The 16,375-nt window shown below is 41.3% G+C and overlaps 1 protein-coding gene across 1 annotated transcript in view; it reads left to right on the forward strand.

Annotated features, from left to right (window-relative positions):
• The window catches only part of LOC117512201 (copine-9-like), a 524,667-nt gene that overhangs the window by 339,261 nt on the left and 169,031 nt on the right, over positions 1 to 16,375 (forward strand). The window contains exons 9-10 of the mRNA XM_034172192.1: positions 2,219 to 2,322; positions 10,453 to 10,557. Coding sequence (XP_034028083.1) covers positions 2,219 to 2,322; positions 10,453 to 10,557 — 209 coding nt within the window. The remainder of the gene's footprint in view (positions 1 to 2,218; positions 2,323 to 10,452; positions 10,558 to 16,375) is intronic.

A 16,375-nucleotide genomic window follows, 5' to 3' on the forward strand; every position in this document is an offset into this window, starting at 1 on the left:
CATTAAAAACATAAACCCTTACATTAGTTACTTTAGTTACATTCAGCAGATGAAGGTAACTAATAAAGTAACTACTAATCTAGCTAAGGTACTTTTAAAATTGAATAAACAGTACAGTAATACTTTACTTTTTCAAGGGGTAATCAGTAATCGGATTAGTTTTTTTCAAAGTAACTGTGGCAACACTGCTTGCCAGAAGTCTTTTTTTTTTTTCGCACCTAACCTGCCTGCTTTCTCTTGATAGAATGCTCGAGTAAGTGTCACACCTAGGCAAGTATGTGTGTGCTAGGGGAAGTCTGCATGCTTTTCTCAGCATAGATCAGCACAAATTTGGAAATTTAAAGTTATGCTAGTTTTGAATATGTTCAAAATTGAAGGGAGGCTGGCCAGTCTCCCAGGCATTTTAACTATCTCGGTCCTGGCTCAGGGTCCTGATACTTGCTCTATGCAACTCGGAATCCAATGTTTACACCAAGCACAAAAAGAATTATTCCATGATATCAAGAGTTGAGGGTTAAGTGTAAAGCAAATTTGCCTAGAGTTACACAGAGTTGTACACAGCTTGCTGAGTGCAGGTGGGACATAGGTGGCAGTGCTCCATAAAAAATTAAGTTTCCAGGCATTTGTCCAGTGATGTGCCTGCTCAGGTGGACTCACACAAAATGCTATCAGGCAGCACTCCTTTGGGAAATCAGCTTAGATGCAAGTGTTGCAAAACATGACTGGGCCTGAGACCTCCTTAGGGCCCTGTCCCACTGGCGTGTAGGAGGACTTGTGTATGGATTGCGCAAAAAATTGGCCCATATTCGCCAAACATCCGCAATATCCGTGTAACATGCCTGTATGAGTCGACCGTCATCCGAACACGTCCATGATCATCTGCAGAGGCACGCATGTCCGCATCCAGATTTTTGAGCAGCTCAAAAATCTGGATGCGGATAACATCCGCCTTACATACTCCATACATACTCAATTCATACACAATACATACTCACTCTATGCGCTGTATATCTGCTGTTAACCACTGATATCCGCACCTGATGGGGATTTGCGGCTTGGCAGCGGACTGGGATAGTGTGTAAAACAGATATATCGCCTGCCCATCATGTCCACATCACAAACTAAAATATGTTGTAGCGAATGCATACAAATTGGCCACGAATAAAGCGTTTTTATTACATCTGCTTTGCAGCTGATTTGTGAATGCATAACAAACACGTCACGTAAACCCAAAGTACTATATGTGGCAGAAAGCGACATACCTGCCAGTCAGTGCCGGTCCGGCTGTGTAGATCCACAAAGACGTGGCTGCTGCAATCAGGTCTCCTCCAGGACTTTTATTTAACAGCAACAAAAGGAAGAATTGCTGTTTAGCCACAACTCATACTGAAGTCTGTTTTCTCTGACACTCTCTCAAAAAAAAAAAAACACCATCTCACACCCCAGCAGCTTCCCCACTCCCGCTCCCCAAACTCATGAACAGTTAACCGTCGCATGACAACATGAACATTAACTCTGTGATCAACTTGTCCAAGTCCAGTAATTGCTCCAGAGCCTGTATTGTTGCTGTGAATAGTGATGCCGAAAGGCCCGAGTGAGCTTATTTTATCACTACATGCGTTATATAACCGTGATTGTTCATCATATATTCGCTATATATTATTAATATATCCGTACTTCATACTGGGACATTTGTCATTTTTGGCCATTTTTGTTGCGGATGACAACGAACGCCCATAATTTCTGTACTCAATTCATGCGCAATTGATCCTCTCCCCCAGTGGGACAGGGCCCTTAAAAGTCATACTCTCTTGCTTGTTAGGTTCATAACAGCACTAGTTTGGCAATGGTCCCTCATTATCTGTTTTAACAAGCCATGCATACAGTTTGTATGAAGCCATTTCCTGTGCTTCCATGATTATTTTTATTACATACGTATGTACATTCAGTGTCTCCCACTAAAAAAGTATGTAATTTAAGTCAGTAGTTGGGTTGCAGTTAGACTAATCTATGCATTATCCTTTCTGACTTTGAGTGCTTAGAATTTTGATATATTCTCGCATTTGCGACATCATTATGCACACGTTTTTCCATGGCCTACGTCTCAGGTTCAGATTTTTTTGTGCCTGAGTCCCAGAAATGCACCCTCAGTTTTCAGAGGAAAACAAGCTGCCTTCTAAATGATTAAATTGTCTTTTTTGGTTGTTTTCTTTTGCAGGATATTGCTACTATGCAGTTGTGTGCCAACAAGCTAGACAAGAAAGACTTTTTTGGCAAGTCTGACCCTTTCCTGGTTTTCTACAGAAGCAATGAGGATGGAACGTGAGTCTGAGCTTTAAGGTTAAATTTAAATATCAAGGTCAGTTTAGCGTTGTGAAACAATCTACAGAAGAGCAAATATCTATTAAGGTTTACTCTGTGGACTATCTGGAGTAACAGGGATATCATGGAGGAAGTGTTGCATGTGAACTGGGAAATGATGTGATAGCTATTATCACAAGTTAAAAAAAATGTGACTTTAAGAGACTGCTAACTGACATGCATGCGGTGTTGCAGCTCATTTGAAATCAGCTGCAGTAGTTGTGGTTTCACAATCACTCCCTAGCCCTGCTGAAAGTCAAACTCTGTATGCTTTGTAACAGTTTTATGTTCCTGATGGAATGAATCTAAAAAAAAGATTTTTTAAGTGAATGAAAATATGAGTTTTCTCTGTCAAAGATCTATTCATCTAAATCTGTTTATGTACTTTATGTTTTGATCAGTGCGCTAAAACAAACCATTTGACTCCTTGTTGGAAGGATTTGTTTGCTGTACCTAGCCATGGCATCTCTTTATGCAAACAGGACAGAATGTTAAACTGGTCCAACAGCAGGAAGTCCCAATGAGTGTCAAAATAAAATGTTCTGACAAAATAAATACAAATCATATAGAGTGTAGAGCTGAAAAGTGTGGAATTTCTTCTGGACATAGTAGCAAACACACTAACTTGCGTGCATTTAACCCCCACATTGCCGCGCAATTCATCTGCCAATGCCACCCGTTGTGTTTCCAGCTGGATACCACGCTTTGTGCCGCTGGACGCTGCATTTATAAAGTAATTATTTCCCAACAGATTAATCATTTTCTCTCCGAGTTTGGCTGATGAAAACAGGAATCTACAGCTGCAACTTTCTCTCTCTCTCTCTCTCTCTCTCTCTTGCGCTACATGAGGTGGAGAATGCATTTTGAATAGTCTAAAAAGTAATTATTTGTAATATTTATGTTGTAATGTCTTGGTAAAAAAGTTGTATTTTCATTCCTTCTTGTATCTGTAAAATTATGTTTATGATAGATTTAACATCTTCAGATGAGCTGTGCTGTGGTGCGCTGCACTGATACACTGACTTGCACTGACGGTGTTTTTTATATAATGGCTGAGTGGATCCTTGCCATTTGATTGGTGCTTTGTATGTCACATGACATTGATTAATTCATCCCATTTGTGTTGCATTGCATTTAGAGTGCATCTTGGTTCCATACGTTTGGTACCATTGCACTCTGCGCACACACGCGCGCGGACACGTGATCACATGCGCACATGTGCTCCTGAACGCGTATGTGCGCACGCCCACACATGCTCGTGCACGCACACGCACCCACACATGCACGCGCGAACACGCACACAAAACAAATCCACTGTGCTGTCTGGAGGCTGTTAGCAGGATGAAATAATGAAAAGCTGGACTCATTTCTGACGTGATTTTTTTTTCACTTCACTGAGGATGTACACAGTCTTTTCTGGGAGTACATGCACGCACAAGCGCTGACCAGGTTGCGTGTGTGCGCGTGCGGAGGACAATGACTCTCCCAAGACATAATATGATTGCACGAACTGACACTGCTAATTTTTGTAAGATACACACACACACTCACACACACACACAAAAAAAACCCAACAAATCCACTGTGCTGTCTGGAGGCTGTTAGCAGGATGAAATAATGAAAAGCTGGACTCATTTCTGACGTGATTTTTTTTTCACTTCACTGAGGATGTACACAGTCTTTTCTGGGAGTACATGCACGCACAAGCGCTGACCAGGTTGCGTGTGTGCGCGTGCGGAGGACAATGACTCTCCCAAGACATAATATGATTGCACGAACTGACACTGCTAATTTTTGTAAGATACACACACACACTCACACACACACACAAAAAAAACCCAACAAATCCACTGTGCTGTCTGGAGGCTGTTAGCAGGAAGAAAGATTTTTCGCTGCACTGGGGATGTACATAGTCGACTGAGCCAGTTGCATGTGTGTGTGTGCGCATGTGTGCATTGGGGACAAAGACACGATGATTTGATTGAGCTAACTGACGCTGCATACACACACACACAAAATCCACTCCGCTGTAAGCCGTCTGTGGAACACCAAAATGTAAGTCCCTTTTCTGTTGTTTATAAATTAATAAAATATCAAATGACAAGGGTCTATTTTAGCCGTTATATAAAACAAATAATGAATGTTTTTACATTCTTTCAATGGAACGAATATTTAATTTGGTTCACTCGAAGCCGCATTGAATGGTGTGTTCCAGCTTTCACCTCATGAAATATTCATACAATTGAACTCATAAACATTCATTATTTGTATATTAAGTGTTTGGGCAATATTCTTGTGAAGTTCACATAATGAATGCATGCCAGAGATTTTGAACATTTCAAAATTTTCTTTGCGCACTTACACAAAACTGTGCACAGTTTACAAAGGTTTACAACAAGTTTACTCGATTGCGTACCAGTGCATGGATTAAATTCATGCAAGTGTCAAGGCACCTTAACTTGTAAAACCAGAGTCACAAAACCGTTCATGATTTGGGCAGGGTTGAACTTATCTGGTAGCCAAGAGAGGTGCTTGAACAAATCAAAACTGAGGATGTTAGGGGAATGGTAGAGGACAGTTATGGCAGAAATCAGGCGGGCACCCTTGGGACCAGACTAGTGTGCAGTCCAGTAGTTGTTTAATCTCATCCATACTTGCTGTCTTTGGTTAAGCATATGGGCCTATATAGGATAGAATTTTTCTCTTCTGATAGTGTTAACGTGGTTAAAAGTGATTGATATAGACATAACAAGGCATCAGACTGATCTGTCAGTGCACTTATTTCCTAGTAAGGCTACAGAGCTTGAGGTAAGGTAAGGGAATAAGATGGCTGAGTTTTGTTAACAAATAAAACCTGTCTTGTTTGGAAATGATCTTCATCAATTATTTTCTCTGGATTTGTAAGGCATGCATCAGTTGAAGTACCATAGTCAGATTTGACAAGCACATTCTGCTCATTGGTATAAATTGTGACTCAGCTGTCACTGTGATTTGCTGTTTAATATCTTTAAGACTCACAATGCTGGGGAAAAAATAAAATAAAATAAGCTTCTTTGAAACTGAAATACCTGCTGCATTCATTGGGGACCAGTCTCAGAAACTCTGTGCATATATAAGAACTATATATTTTTGCCCCAGATAGCTGGTGTCATAGTAACCATGTATCTCTTGTCACTATAATATGACCACTCTGACTGAGAGTGAAAGGCAGCTCATCAGTTTGCCTTTGACTGTTTCAGCTAATGTGACCAAGGGGTGATGGGCAGGGCTGGACTGGGGAAATTTTTCAAGCCGGGCATTTTTAACCAAGACCAGGCCACCACCAGGTATCGAAGGGGAAAAAAATTAAATTAACTGCTGTGACAGTGTGTTTTTTTTTGGTCCCTTAACCGATCAATGTGCACCAGGAGACACATACACTCAACAAAATATAAACGCAACACTTTTGGTTTTGCTCCCATTTTGTATGAGATGAACTCAAAGATCTAAACCTTTTTCCACATACACAATATCACCATTTCCCTCAAATATTGTTCACAAACCAGTCTAAATCTGTGATAGTGAGCACTTCTCCTTTGCTGAGATAATCCATCCCACCTCACAGGTGTGCCATATCAAGATGCTGATTAGACACCATGATTAGTGCACAGGTGTGCCTTAGACTGCCCACAATAAAAGGCCACTCTGAAAGGTGCAGTTTTATCACACAGCACAATGCCACAGATGTCGCAACATTTGAGGGAGCGTGCAATTGGCATGCTGACAGCAGGAATGTCAACCAGAGCTGTTGCTCATGTATTGAATGTTCATTTCTCTACCATAAGCCGTCTCCAAAGGCGTTTCAGAGAATTTGGCAGTACATCCAACCAGCCTCACAACTGCAGTCCACGTGTAACCACCCCAGCCCAGGACCTCCACATCCAGCATGTTCACCTCCAGGATCATCTGAGACCAGCCACTCGGACAGCTGCTGAAACAATCGGTTTGCATAACCAAAGAATTTCTGCACAAACTGTCAGAAACCGTCTCAGGGAAGCTCATCTGCATGCTTGTCATCCTCATCGGGGTCTGGACCTGAATCCAGTTCGTCGTCGTAACCAACTTGAGTGGGCAAATGCTCACATTCGCTGGCGTTTGGCACGTTGGAGAGGTGTTCTCTTCACGGATGAATCCCGGTTCACACTGTCCAGGGCAGATGGCAGACAGCGTGTGTGGCGTCGTGTGGGTGAGCGGTTTTCTGATGTCAGTGTTGTGGATCGAGTGGCCCATGGTGGCGGTGGGGTTATGGTATGGGCAGGCGTCAACCTGATCAACTCTATGCGAAGGAGATGTGTTGCACTGCATGAGGCAAATGGTGGTCACGCCAGATACTGACTGGTATCCCCCCCCCCCCCCCCCCAATAAAACAAAACTGCACCTTTCAGAGTGGCCTTTTATTGTGGGCAGTCTAAGGCACACCTGTGCACTAATCATGGTGTCTAATCAGCATCTTGATATGGCACACCTGTGAGGTGGGATGGATTATCTCAGCAAAGGAGAAGTGCTCACTATCACAGATTTAGACTGGTTTGTGAACATTATTTGAGGGAAATGGTGATATTGTGTATGTGGAAAAAGTTTTAGATCTTTGAGTTCATCTCATACAAAATGGGAGCAAAACCAAAACTGTTGCATTTATATTTTTGTTGAGTGTACATTTTAACACTATAAGAAGCATTATGAAAAGTTCTCCCGAAATACAGTTATCATAGGCTTATCAAAAGTACGATCTATTGACAGTAGGTCACATTACTTTTTAGACATAATAAGCCGTCATTTCATTCAGCCTTGTTACTTAAATTTAGAAATAGAAATTATATAAAAACATTTGTTATAGAAATACTGTAGGCTATACTATAAATAATATATCATTACTTGTGTGATACAATTCATCATATAAAGCAAGAAATGACTGGATGACTAAACCCAATGACTGGATACAAAGGTTGAACTTTTGAAACTGCAATACACAAAAAGGCCACAAGATGGAGACAGCTGTCTATCTCACTACAACCTACAAGTAACATCAAGGATTTCTTTTATTACCAATTTGCGTTGCTAATCAACTTAGAGAATGACTCTCAATTTAAAGTAAAATGTTAGGTATGTGAAATTATGCCAGGACTTGGGAAAATACATTTTAGACAGGGACACCGTTATAATACGCCACCGCACCGCAGACTGTGCAAAACAGCATACTTCGTATGACTGACGCACGACCGTCACACAAATAGAATAAAGAATAAAGAAACAACCTGGCGGCGGCAGCATGGTAGCTAGCCATGCACATCATTTGCACAGGTTACATTGCTAGGCTAGGTTACGTGACTGGAAGAGTTAGCACGAACAAAAATTATATCCAACCTTAATTCATATCTGAGTGACCCAGTTAGACAGCACTTTACTTCGAACCAGAAGATCAGAATGTCTCTCTCACACACAGATGTCTGATTTATGAACAAGTTAGGTTGCTGTTCATCAATTAATAGCTGAAGTTAACCTTCACTTACCGTCATGGCCGTAGTTGTCCCCGCCTCGTCCACCTGTTGAACTTCTTCTCTGCCACTTGCTGAGGCCGCCTGCCGTAGATGTGGTTGCTCCGTGTCCACGCGAAGCAAACATGTCTGTTATTTTAAGACATTTTGCAGCATCTGCCTGAAGGGCTACTCTCTTCTGATCCCTGGCTCTTTCAGCGCCACCTTTCCTCTTCTTGCCACCATCCATATCGCTCGTTATCACTCTGTCCGGCACTGGCGCACTGTGTAGCCCAACTGAGGCCCGAGATGGAGGGGTAATTGGCCTGCCCCTCACCTCATTGGTCCAGGCCACAATCAATCATGACTAAAGGGCCGATCTACCAGTTTATGCACCAATAGGAGGGTTTATATATACCAGTATCCAGTGTTGCCACAGTTACTTTGAAAAAGTAATCCAATTACTGATTACTCCTTGAAAAAGTAACTTAGTTACTTTACTGATTATTCAATTGTAAAAGTAACTAAGTTAGATTACTAGTTACTTTTTAGTTACTTTCCCCAGCTGCCCACAACAACCCTCTGCCACCTCAACATGACAATGATACTTGTTTTTTCCAAAACTCACTTTATAGTCACCCTTTCTTGACTTCAATGAAAATATATACTTGTTTTATAAAAAGTAAAATAAAGACCTCTTTCTTGACCTCATATTTAACTGTTGACAGCATTGTAACAGTAAAACTTGTAATTTCTAACCTACATTGTTAATAAATGTAACTATTAAATTCTTTCTAACATTTTTCTAACATTTTCTCTAAACATTTTACTTGTTGAAATTATTATTATTTTAAGTAGTATTAGTAGTTGTAGTTAAAAAAAAGGCTTCAAAACTGGACCTTTAATCTAGGGGTGTTGTGAGGGGGGGACATCCTTGCCCCACGCCCCCATTCCATCTGGATTCGCCCCTGCTTTGGCATTTGAGCACAAAGAATGGATAACATTTATTTATGCAGAAAACATGACCAGATTTACAGGTCAGAAAGTTTTATTGTGTTTTCACATCATGTGGTCCTCAGAAAGAGAGTTTATGTGCATTTGAGTGGAAAATAGTGTTACTTGTTGACGCGTCGCGGAGGATCAGCTGTTTTAACGTGCAGATACGGAGCAGCTCAGCTCAGCTCTCAATAAAGGAGGAAAAAAAGCATAAAAATGTCTTTGTCAAGTTCAGTGCAGGTGTGCTGTTATCACCGCGCTTTAAGAGGTGACGACGAGTCGTAGCTGCTACAAAAAACAAACAAACAAACAAAAAAAAAACGCGGATGAAAAGCTCACAGCTCGCTTTAATTCGTAAAGAAAAAAAAAAAATCCGCAGGCCAGTAGGCAAATGCCCGGTGTGCAATACTATCAGTCCAGCGGTGGTGATGGGCATCCCAGCTACGCTTGACAGCGTTGCAAACAATGCTAGACAAACTATGTCATGACACTGTTTCCAAAAGCCACATGTTTTTATGTCTGCCAAGGATGTAATAAAATCATTGGTGTCTGTTTATTTATTTGTCTGTCTGTCTGACTGTTAACAAGATTGCGTCAAAACTACTGCACAGATTTTGATGAAATTTTCAACACAAGTAAATATTAGACCAAGGAAGACTCCATTAGATTTTGGAGGTGATCCAGATCCAGATGCAGATTCTGACTCAAGTTTCTCTTTATACAGGCTTTGAAGGGTTACTGTTAGCAGGATTATGTCAAAACTACTGCACAGATTTTGACGAAATTTTCAACACAGATACATATTAACCATGGAAGACTCCATTAAGTTTTCTAGATGATCCAGATTCAGATCCAGATTCTGGATCAAGTTTTACTTTATATAGGCTTTGAAAGATTACATCAAAATTACTTCACAGATTCTCACCAAATTTTCACCACATACATATATTAGGCCATGGAAGACTCCAGTAAATTTTGGAGGTGATCTGGATCTGGATTTGGCTTCTGGATCAAGATTTTCCTTTATATAGGCTTTGAAGGATCACTTCAAAACTACTTCATGGATTCTCACCAAGTTTGCATCACAGATAGATATTAGGGCATGGAAGACCCCAATGAATTTTGAAGGGGATCTGGATCTGGATTCTGGATCAAAATTTTCCTTTATATAGGCTTTGAAGGATTACTTCAAAAGTACTTTACCAATTCTCACCAAATTTGCACCACAGATAGATATTAGGGCAAGGAAGACTTCAATGAATTTTGGAGGTGATCTGGATCAGGACTGGCAAATGTCAGAAATCTCTGATTGCTCTTGTTTCTTTTTTTTTTTCTCTGCATTGTTTAATCTATAAAATAAGTCTTCATATTGGCAGAATAACGCCAGCACGATATGTTCATGAAAGGCTTATATCAGCCGTTATTATCAGCCAATGGGTAAAGATCAACTTGCAATTCTTTAGATGTACATTCCCAATAAATAATTACGCAGCAGACCACATATTGCCAATCATTTTGTAATAGTTGTCAAAAGTGACACAGTATTGATGGTCTCCATGAAGCAGTTTCTTGTTGCCAGCAGGTTCACCATCTGCCATAAGACAGAGGTAATCAAGAACACATTGAACCCAGTGTGGCAGCCCTTCACCATCCCTGTTCGAGCCCTCTGCAATGGCGACTATGACAGGTGAGAAAGCATTTTGTACAGCTACAGGGAGAGTGATGGTCTAGTGGTTAAGCAGTGGGCTTCAGACCAGAGAATCCTCAGTTAAAATCCCCGTCTGACTGGAAAATCACTAAGGGCCCTTGGGCAAGATCTTTGATCTCCAAGTCACTCTTGGTGTGTAGGGGGTGCCTTGCATGGCAGCACCCTGACATCAGTGTGTGTGTGTGTGAATGGGTGAATGCGAGGTATTACTGTAAAATGCTTTGAGCTTCTGAAAAGGGCTATATAAATGCAGTCCATTTACATTTACATCTGTATCTAATTAGATTATTGCTTAGATTCCTGACTGTTCATTGATTGTTTTGTGAAAGCCCACATGGATTCATCTAATTTGAATGAAGTAAGACAACATCAGCAGGTGCTGTATGTGGGTGATGTCATCTGTTGCTGGGGCAGCCAGAATAATGCCAGCAGTCGGTCATGGCATCTGAAGGACCAGCACTGGCATTATTAAGACTGACTCAGCTTTCAAACAACGCTTCATTCAGAGTAAGGGTGTACTGTCATGACAGTTATGTCGGGGTATGTTGTTGAGTCCTCTTACAGTAATTTTTATGTGTAGCTTCTGTAGAAATCTGAACTAACATAAAAATATATCAAATGTAAGTCAACAACAAATAACACAACTTTGCAGATGCATACTCCATTTAAAGTAAACCATGTGATCTAAACCATAAGGAAAGTAACAGCACATACATTTCTGTAAAGGTCAGATCCATCAGATATGCTAGTACACTGGCACATTTAATGTGTGGGAGTGGGACTGAGGGGTGTTTATGATCAGAAATGGAATGCAGCATTCATAACCATCTGTACTGTATTTTCCAGTGTATAAATCACTATTTTAAATAGATTAAGAGGTCCTGTGACATATACTCCACTATGACTTATGTACTTAAAAATCATGCACTCATTATGAATAAAAAATAATTATAATAACTATTTGTATAGGCCTCTCCCAGAAATGAAATCACCAAACAAAATAATCTCCAATGACAAAAGAATAAACACAAAGAATAATAAATGCGCTACATCAATGCAGAAGAATCCCAAATTAAAGAACTGATAACACAGGAAAAAAGGTATGACAGAAAAAAAGAAAAACTTAATACTCATTACCATATTGGATGACAGTGAAATTGAGGATGGCTGTTCCAGCAATATTAAATATTTTATGTCTGCTACCTACAATCTGTATGGAATGTTTTAAACCTAAACCTACTTTCAGGCACCTTATATATGTTACTGTGGAACCACCCATAATTCCAAACAGTGTAACTGTCAACCGCACTGAAGTCCTCAGTTTGGGTCTCATTAACATCAGATCATTGTCCTCAAAATCATTGTTGATTAATTATCAAATTATGGATCATCAAATAGATATGATTGCGTTATTTGAAACCTGACTCAAAACTAGAGCTGTTCTTCCCTTAAATGAGGCCTGTCCACCAGCATACACATTTGGTCACATCACTTGTGATGTGAAGCAAGTGTTGCTTTTATTTATAAACCTATGTTTACCTTATTAGCTGTTTGGGGTCACAAATGTTCATTCGAGCATCTGATTCTCCACTCTGCCCATGATGCTATGTATTGTCAAGGTCAGAAGAACAGAAATCAGTCGTGTTATTTTGTCACTGTTTATAATCCCCCCGGCCCATACTCTGAATTCTTGGATGAATTTTGTGCGTTCATCTCTAGCTTGTCGAATCACTCCACAGAGACAGCACTTACTAAGGCTGGGTATACACTGTACGATATTTTCAATCATTGTACTTGGCTCCAGCTCAAACTGTGCAACAAAACTGCAGGGTTTAAAAGTTCAGAGTGCACAATTCATGTTCTCACACTGTACGGCCCAATGCTCTGATGCAATCTGACTTCTCACATTGTTCGTTCAAAAACCACACGTTGGAAGCTTTTTTTTTCTTTTAAAAAAAATTATTTCATGCCTATCAGCGCAGTGAGTGAAATCAGGTGGGGGGAGACTGAACATATATATGCGAGCACACACAGCAGACAGTAACATGATCCATGAGAGGACAGTAAAAAAAGAAAACATAAACATTCATAACAGGTTGCTACTTACACTGTTGTATAAATAAACTATATTTCATACGGAGTCATACAGCTGTGCAAGGTGCAGCAACTTACTCCCTCATCTGTTGTAAATCCTGCTGTTGTCTGCTGTGTGTGTGCGCGTGCGCATATATGTTCAGTCTCCCACCGCCTGATTCCACTCACTGTGCGCTCTGATAGGCATGAACTTTAACATGATATTAGGTTATTGCGAGGGAACTGTTGGGAAGGTGTCGTAGCACGGACCCACAACAGGGGGCGCAAATGAACGGACAATGAGTAAGCCAAAAGGTAACAATTTAATGTTGTGATAATACACAACGAAATGTACAGTAATTTGCACAGTCAATAAACACCAGGTGACGTGTGGGCAGGCTCGAAGATAGAAGACCCCTGACGAGAGAGAAGCCGCGTCCCACACGGCTTCCACCACCAACGGCCTGAAGAACACCGGAGCCGCCAAGTCCCGAGTCTCCAGGTGGCCTCTGTCTTCGGCTGTCGACCCTGGTACTGCTGGCAGAAAGCAGAGATATGATGTGTTAGTGTGAGTCCGCACACTCAGTAATTCACAGTCCAAACACAGTTAGGAGGGAGCTCCTCCACCTCCAAATCACACACACTCGTGCAGCTCCTGGTCGACCACTTATCTGAGATGGGGTGTGAGGCGAAGCCGTCGCTGTCACACCAAACGCCAATCCTCCAGATAAGGCAACACTCCAGGAAAACGGCTGCAATAGAAGTTCAGGTTATTACACACACAGTGTCAGTCAGCAGAGAAATTACCTTGGTACTGGTAGTCGATTTCTCGGCGAGGAGGTGGAGTTGCAGTCCGGCTTTTATGGTGGTGATGATGATGAACGAGTGACAGCTGGTGCAGGGGATAAATGACAGCTGTCACTTCTTCTAGGTCTGGCGCCCTCTCGTGCTTGGAGCCCGCACTCCAAGCAGGGCGCCCTCTGGTGGTGGTGGGCCAGCAGTACCTCCTCTTCAGCGGCCCACACAACAGGAACACACACAAAAAAAACATAACACTTTACATGAGATCACTGTTTGCTCTCTCCGGTGTTTGCTCATGCACAGTGCGCGAAGTAATCAGCGTGTAGATGCTTGTAGCACTGCTTCAACAGCGGGGAACCCTCACGAGCCACGACGGTCGACCAAAATATCAAACAGGTTTGATTTTCATCCGACCATACGATTCCTGATCGGGAGGTGGTTGTGAGATGTTAAATGCAGCTCGTTACTCCATGTAGACTGCACGATGCAGGACGCACAGTTAAGCTGAAACTTGGCGCAATCCAAAAAATTCTCGCACGAGTGAAAAATTGGCTGAAAAAGGGCCAAAACTCTCACAGTGTAAGCCCGCCTTAAAGAAGTGAATGACGTTCTGCCCTTGACGGCATACCTGTCCAGTTGTTCTCACTGTGTTTTGTACAGTAACAGTACCTCTAAACTTAGTGACATGAAATTTGGGGTTTCACAGGGATCAGTATTAGGCTCCCTGCTTTTCTCCCTTTAAATAGCACCCCTTGGGCCTATGCTGTGGTGTTTTGGGATTGCCTTTCATTGCTATGCTGATACTCAAATGTACATGCTGATAACTGTTGGTAATCTCATTCACATAAAATCTTTAGAAGATTTCCTTGCATCAGTGAGAAGCTGGATGTCTAGTAACTTCGTACTTTTAAATTCTGATATGACCGAAATGATGGTTCTTGGTCCAGCGAGACATTGGCATCAATTTGACCAGTGAGCGCTTAGCCTAGGTTCATGTGTCATACATCATACGGACAAAGTGAGGAACCTTGGGGTAATTTTTGATCCTACGTTGTCCTTTGACCTCCACATTACAGATATTATGAGGACTGCTTTCTTCCAGCTGCGAAATATAGCGATGATTCATCCCATTGTGTCTATGGCTGATGCTGAAACTCTGATTCATGCATTTTTCTCTTCTAGATTGGATTATTGCAATGTTCTATTTTCTGGGTTGCTGCAGTCCAGAATTAGGGGTTTTCAATTGGTTCAAAATGCTTCTGCCAGACTTTTGACATGGAGCAGAAAGTTTGACCACAATACTCCCATTTTGGCATCTCTTCACTGGGTTCCTGTCTCTGTGAGATCAGATTTTAAGGTCCTGCTACTGGCCTATAAAATTGTTCACGTGGCACTGCCCTATTTAACTTATCTACTTAAACCCTACGTCCCAGCCCGGGCTTTGCCTTCACAGGATGCAGGATTACTTTGTGTCCCTAGAGTGAATAAAAAGTCTGCGGGTCATAGAGCCTTCTCTTATCGTGCCCCTGTTCTGTGGAATGATCTCCCTATGTCAATGAAGCAGTCAGACTCTGGAGACTTTTAAGTCCAGATTGAAGATGCATTTGTTTTCTCTTTTATATGATTAGCATATTGTGTTATTATGCCTTTTATTTTTTACTCTTTTATTGTGCTTTTTGGTAATTATGCTCTTTGATTTTTTGGTCCATTTTGTTTTGTTTGTTTTTTTGTGGCAACTGTTTGTTGTGATTTGGCGCTATATAAAAAAATTGATTGATTGATTGTTGTTGTTGTTTTCTGTGAAGTGCCTTGAGGCGACGGTGTCGTCATTTGGCGCTGTATAAGTTGAATAAATTGAACTGAATTGACTTATACAGTGCATCTGGAAAGTATTCACAGCACTTCATGTTATGTTCCAGCCTTACTCCAAAATAGAGTAACTTCATTTTCCCCTCAAAATTCCACTCACAACACCTCATAATGACAAAATAAAAAAGTTTTGGAAATTTTTGCAAATATATTAAAAATAAATTTAAAAGCTAAAAAAAAAACATGTACACAAGTATTTGCACCCTTTGCTCAATACTTTGTTGATGTACCTTTTGGCAGCAATTACAGCTTCAACTCTACTTGAATATGATGCCACAAACCTGACGCACCTGTCTTTGGGCAGTTTAGCCAATTCCTCTTTGCAGCACCTCTCAAGCTTCATCAGGTTGGATGGGAAGTGTTGGTGCACAGCCATTTTCAGATCTCGCCAGACATTCAGAGAGTTGTCCTGAAGCCTCTTCTTTGATATCCTGGCTGTGTGCTTAGGGTCATTGTCCTGCAGAAAGATTAACCGTTGTCCCAGTCTGAGGTCAAGAGCTCTCTGGAGCAGGTTTTCATCCAGGATGTCTCTGTACATTGCTGCATTCATCGTTCCCTCAATCCTGACAAATCTCCCAGTTCCTGCCACTGAAAATCATCCCCACAGCATGATGCTGCCACCACCATGCTTCACTGTAGGGATGGTGCCTGGTTTCCTCCAAACATGAAGCCTGGCATTCACACCAGAGAGTTCAATCTTTGTCTCATCAGACCAGAAGATTTTGTTTCTCATGGTCTGAGAGTCCTTCAGGTGACTTTTGGCAAACTCCAGGCAGACTGGCTTGTGCTGTGAATACTTTCTGGATGCACTGTAAATACGTTTTTTGTTTGTGTTTTTGTCTGTTATATTTGACAGCTGCAACTCATACTTCAGTGTGACTTATACTCCTGAAAATACACTTTCATACCTGCAACAATGAATCAGTGTGGTTTCATAAGGTTTGAATCTCACTATGTCTATATGCTGGATAAATCCTACATTACGTCACCCATGGGATTTCTATCGTGCCCCAGAAGTGTCGTTTTGAAGCCTAAAATTGCATCTTTGACTGCT

The sequence above is a fragment of the Thalassophryne amazonica genome, chromosome 6, assembly GCF_902500255.1.
Source record: "Thalassophryne amazonica chromosome 6, fThaAma1.1, whole genome shotgun sequence".
NCBI lineage: Eukaryota > Metazoa > Chordata > Actinopteri > Batrachoidiformes > Batrachoididae > Thalassophryne > Thalassophryne amazonica.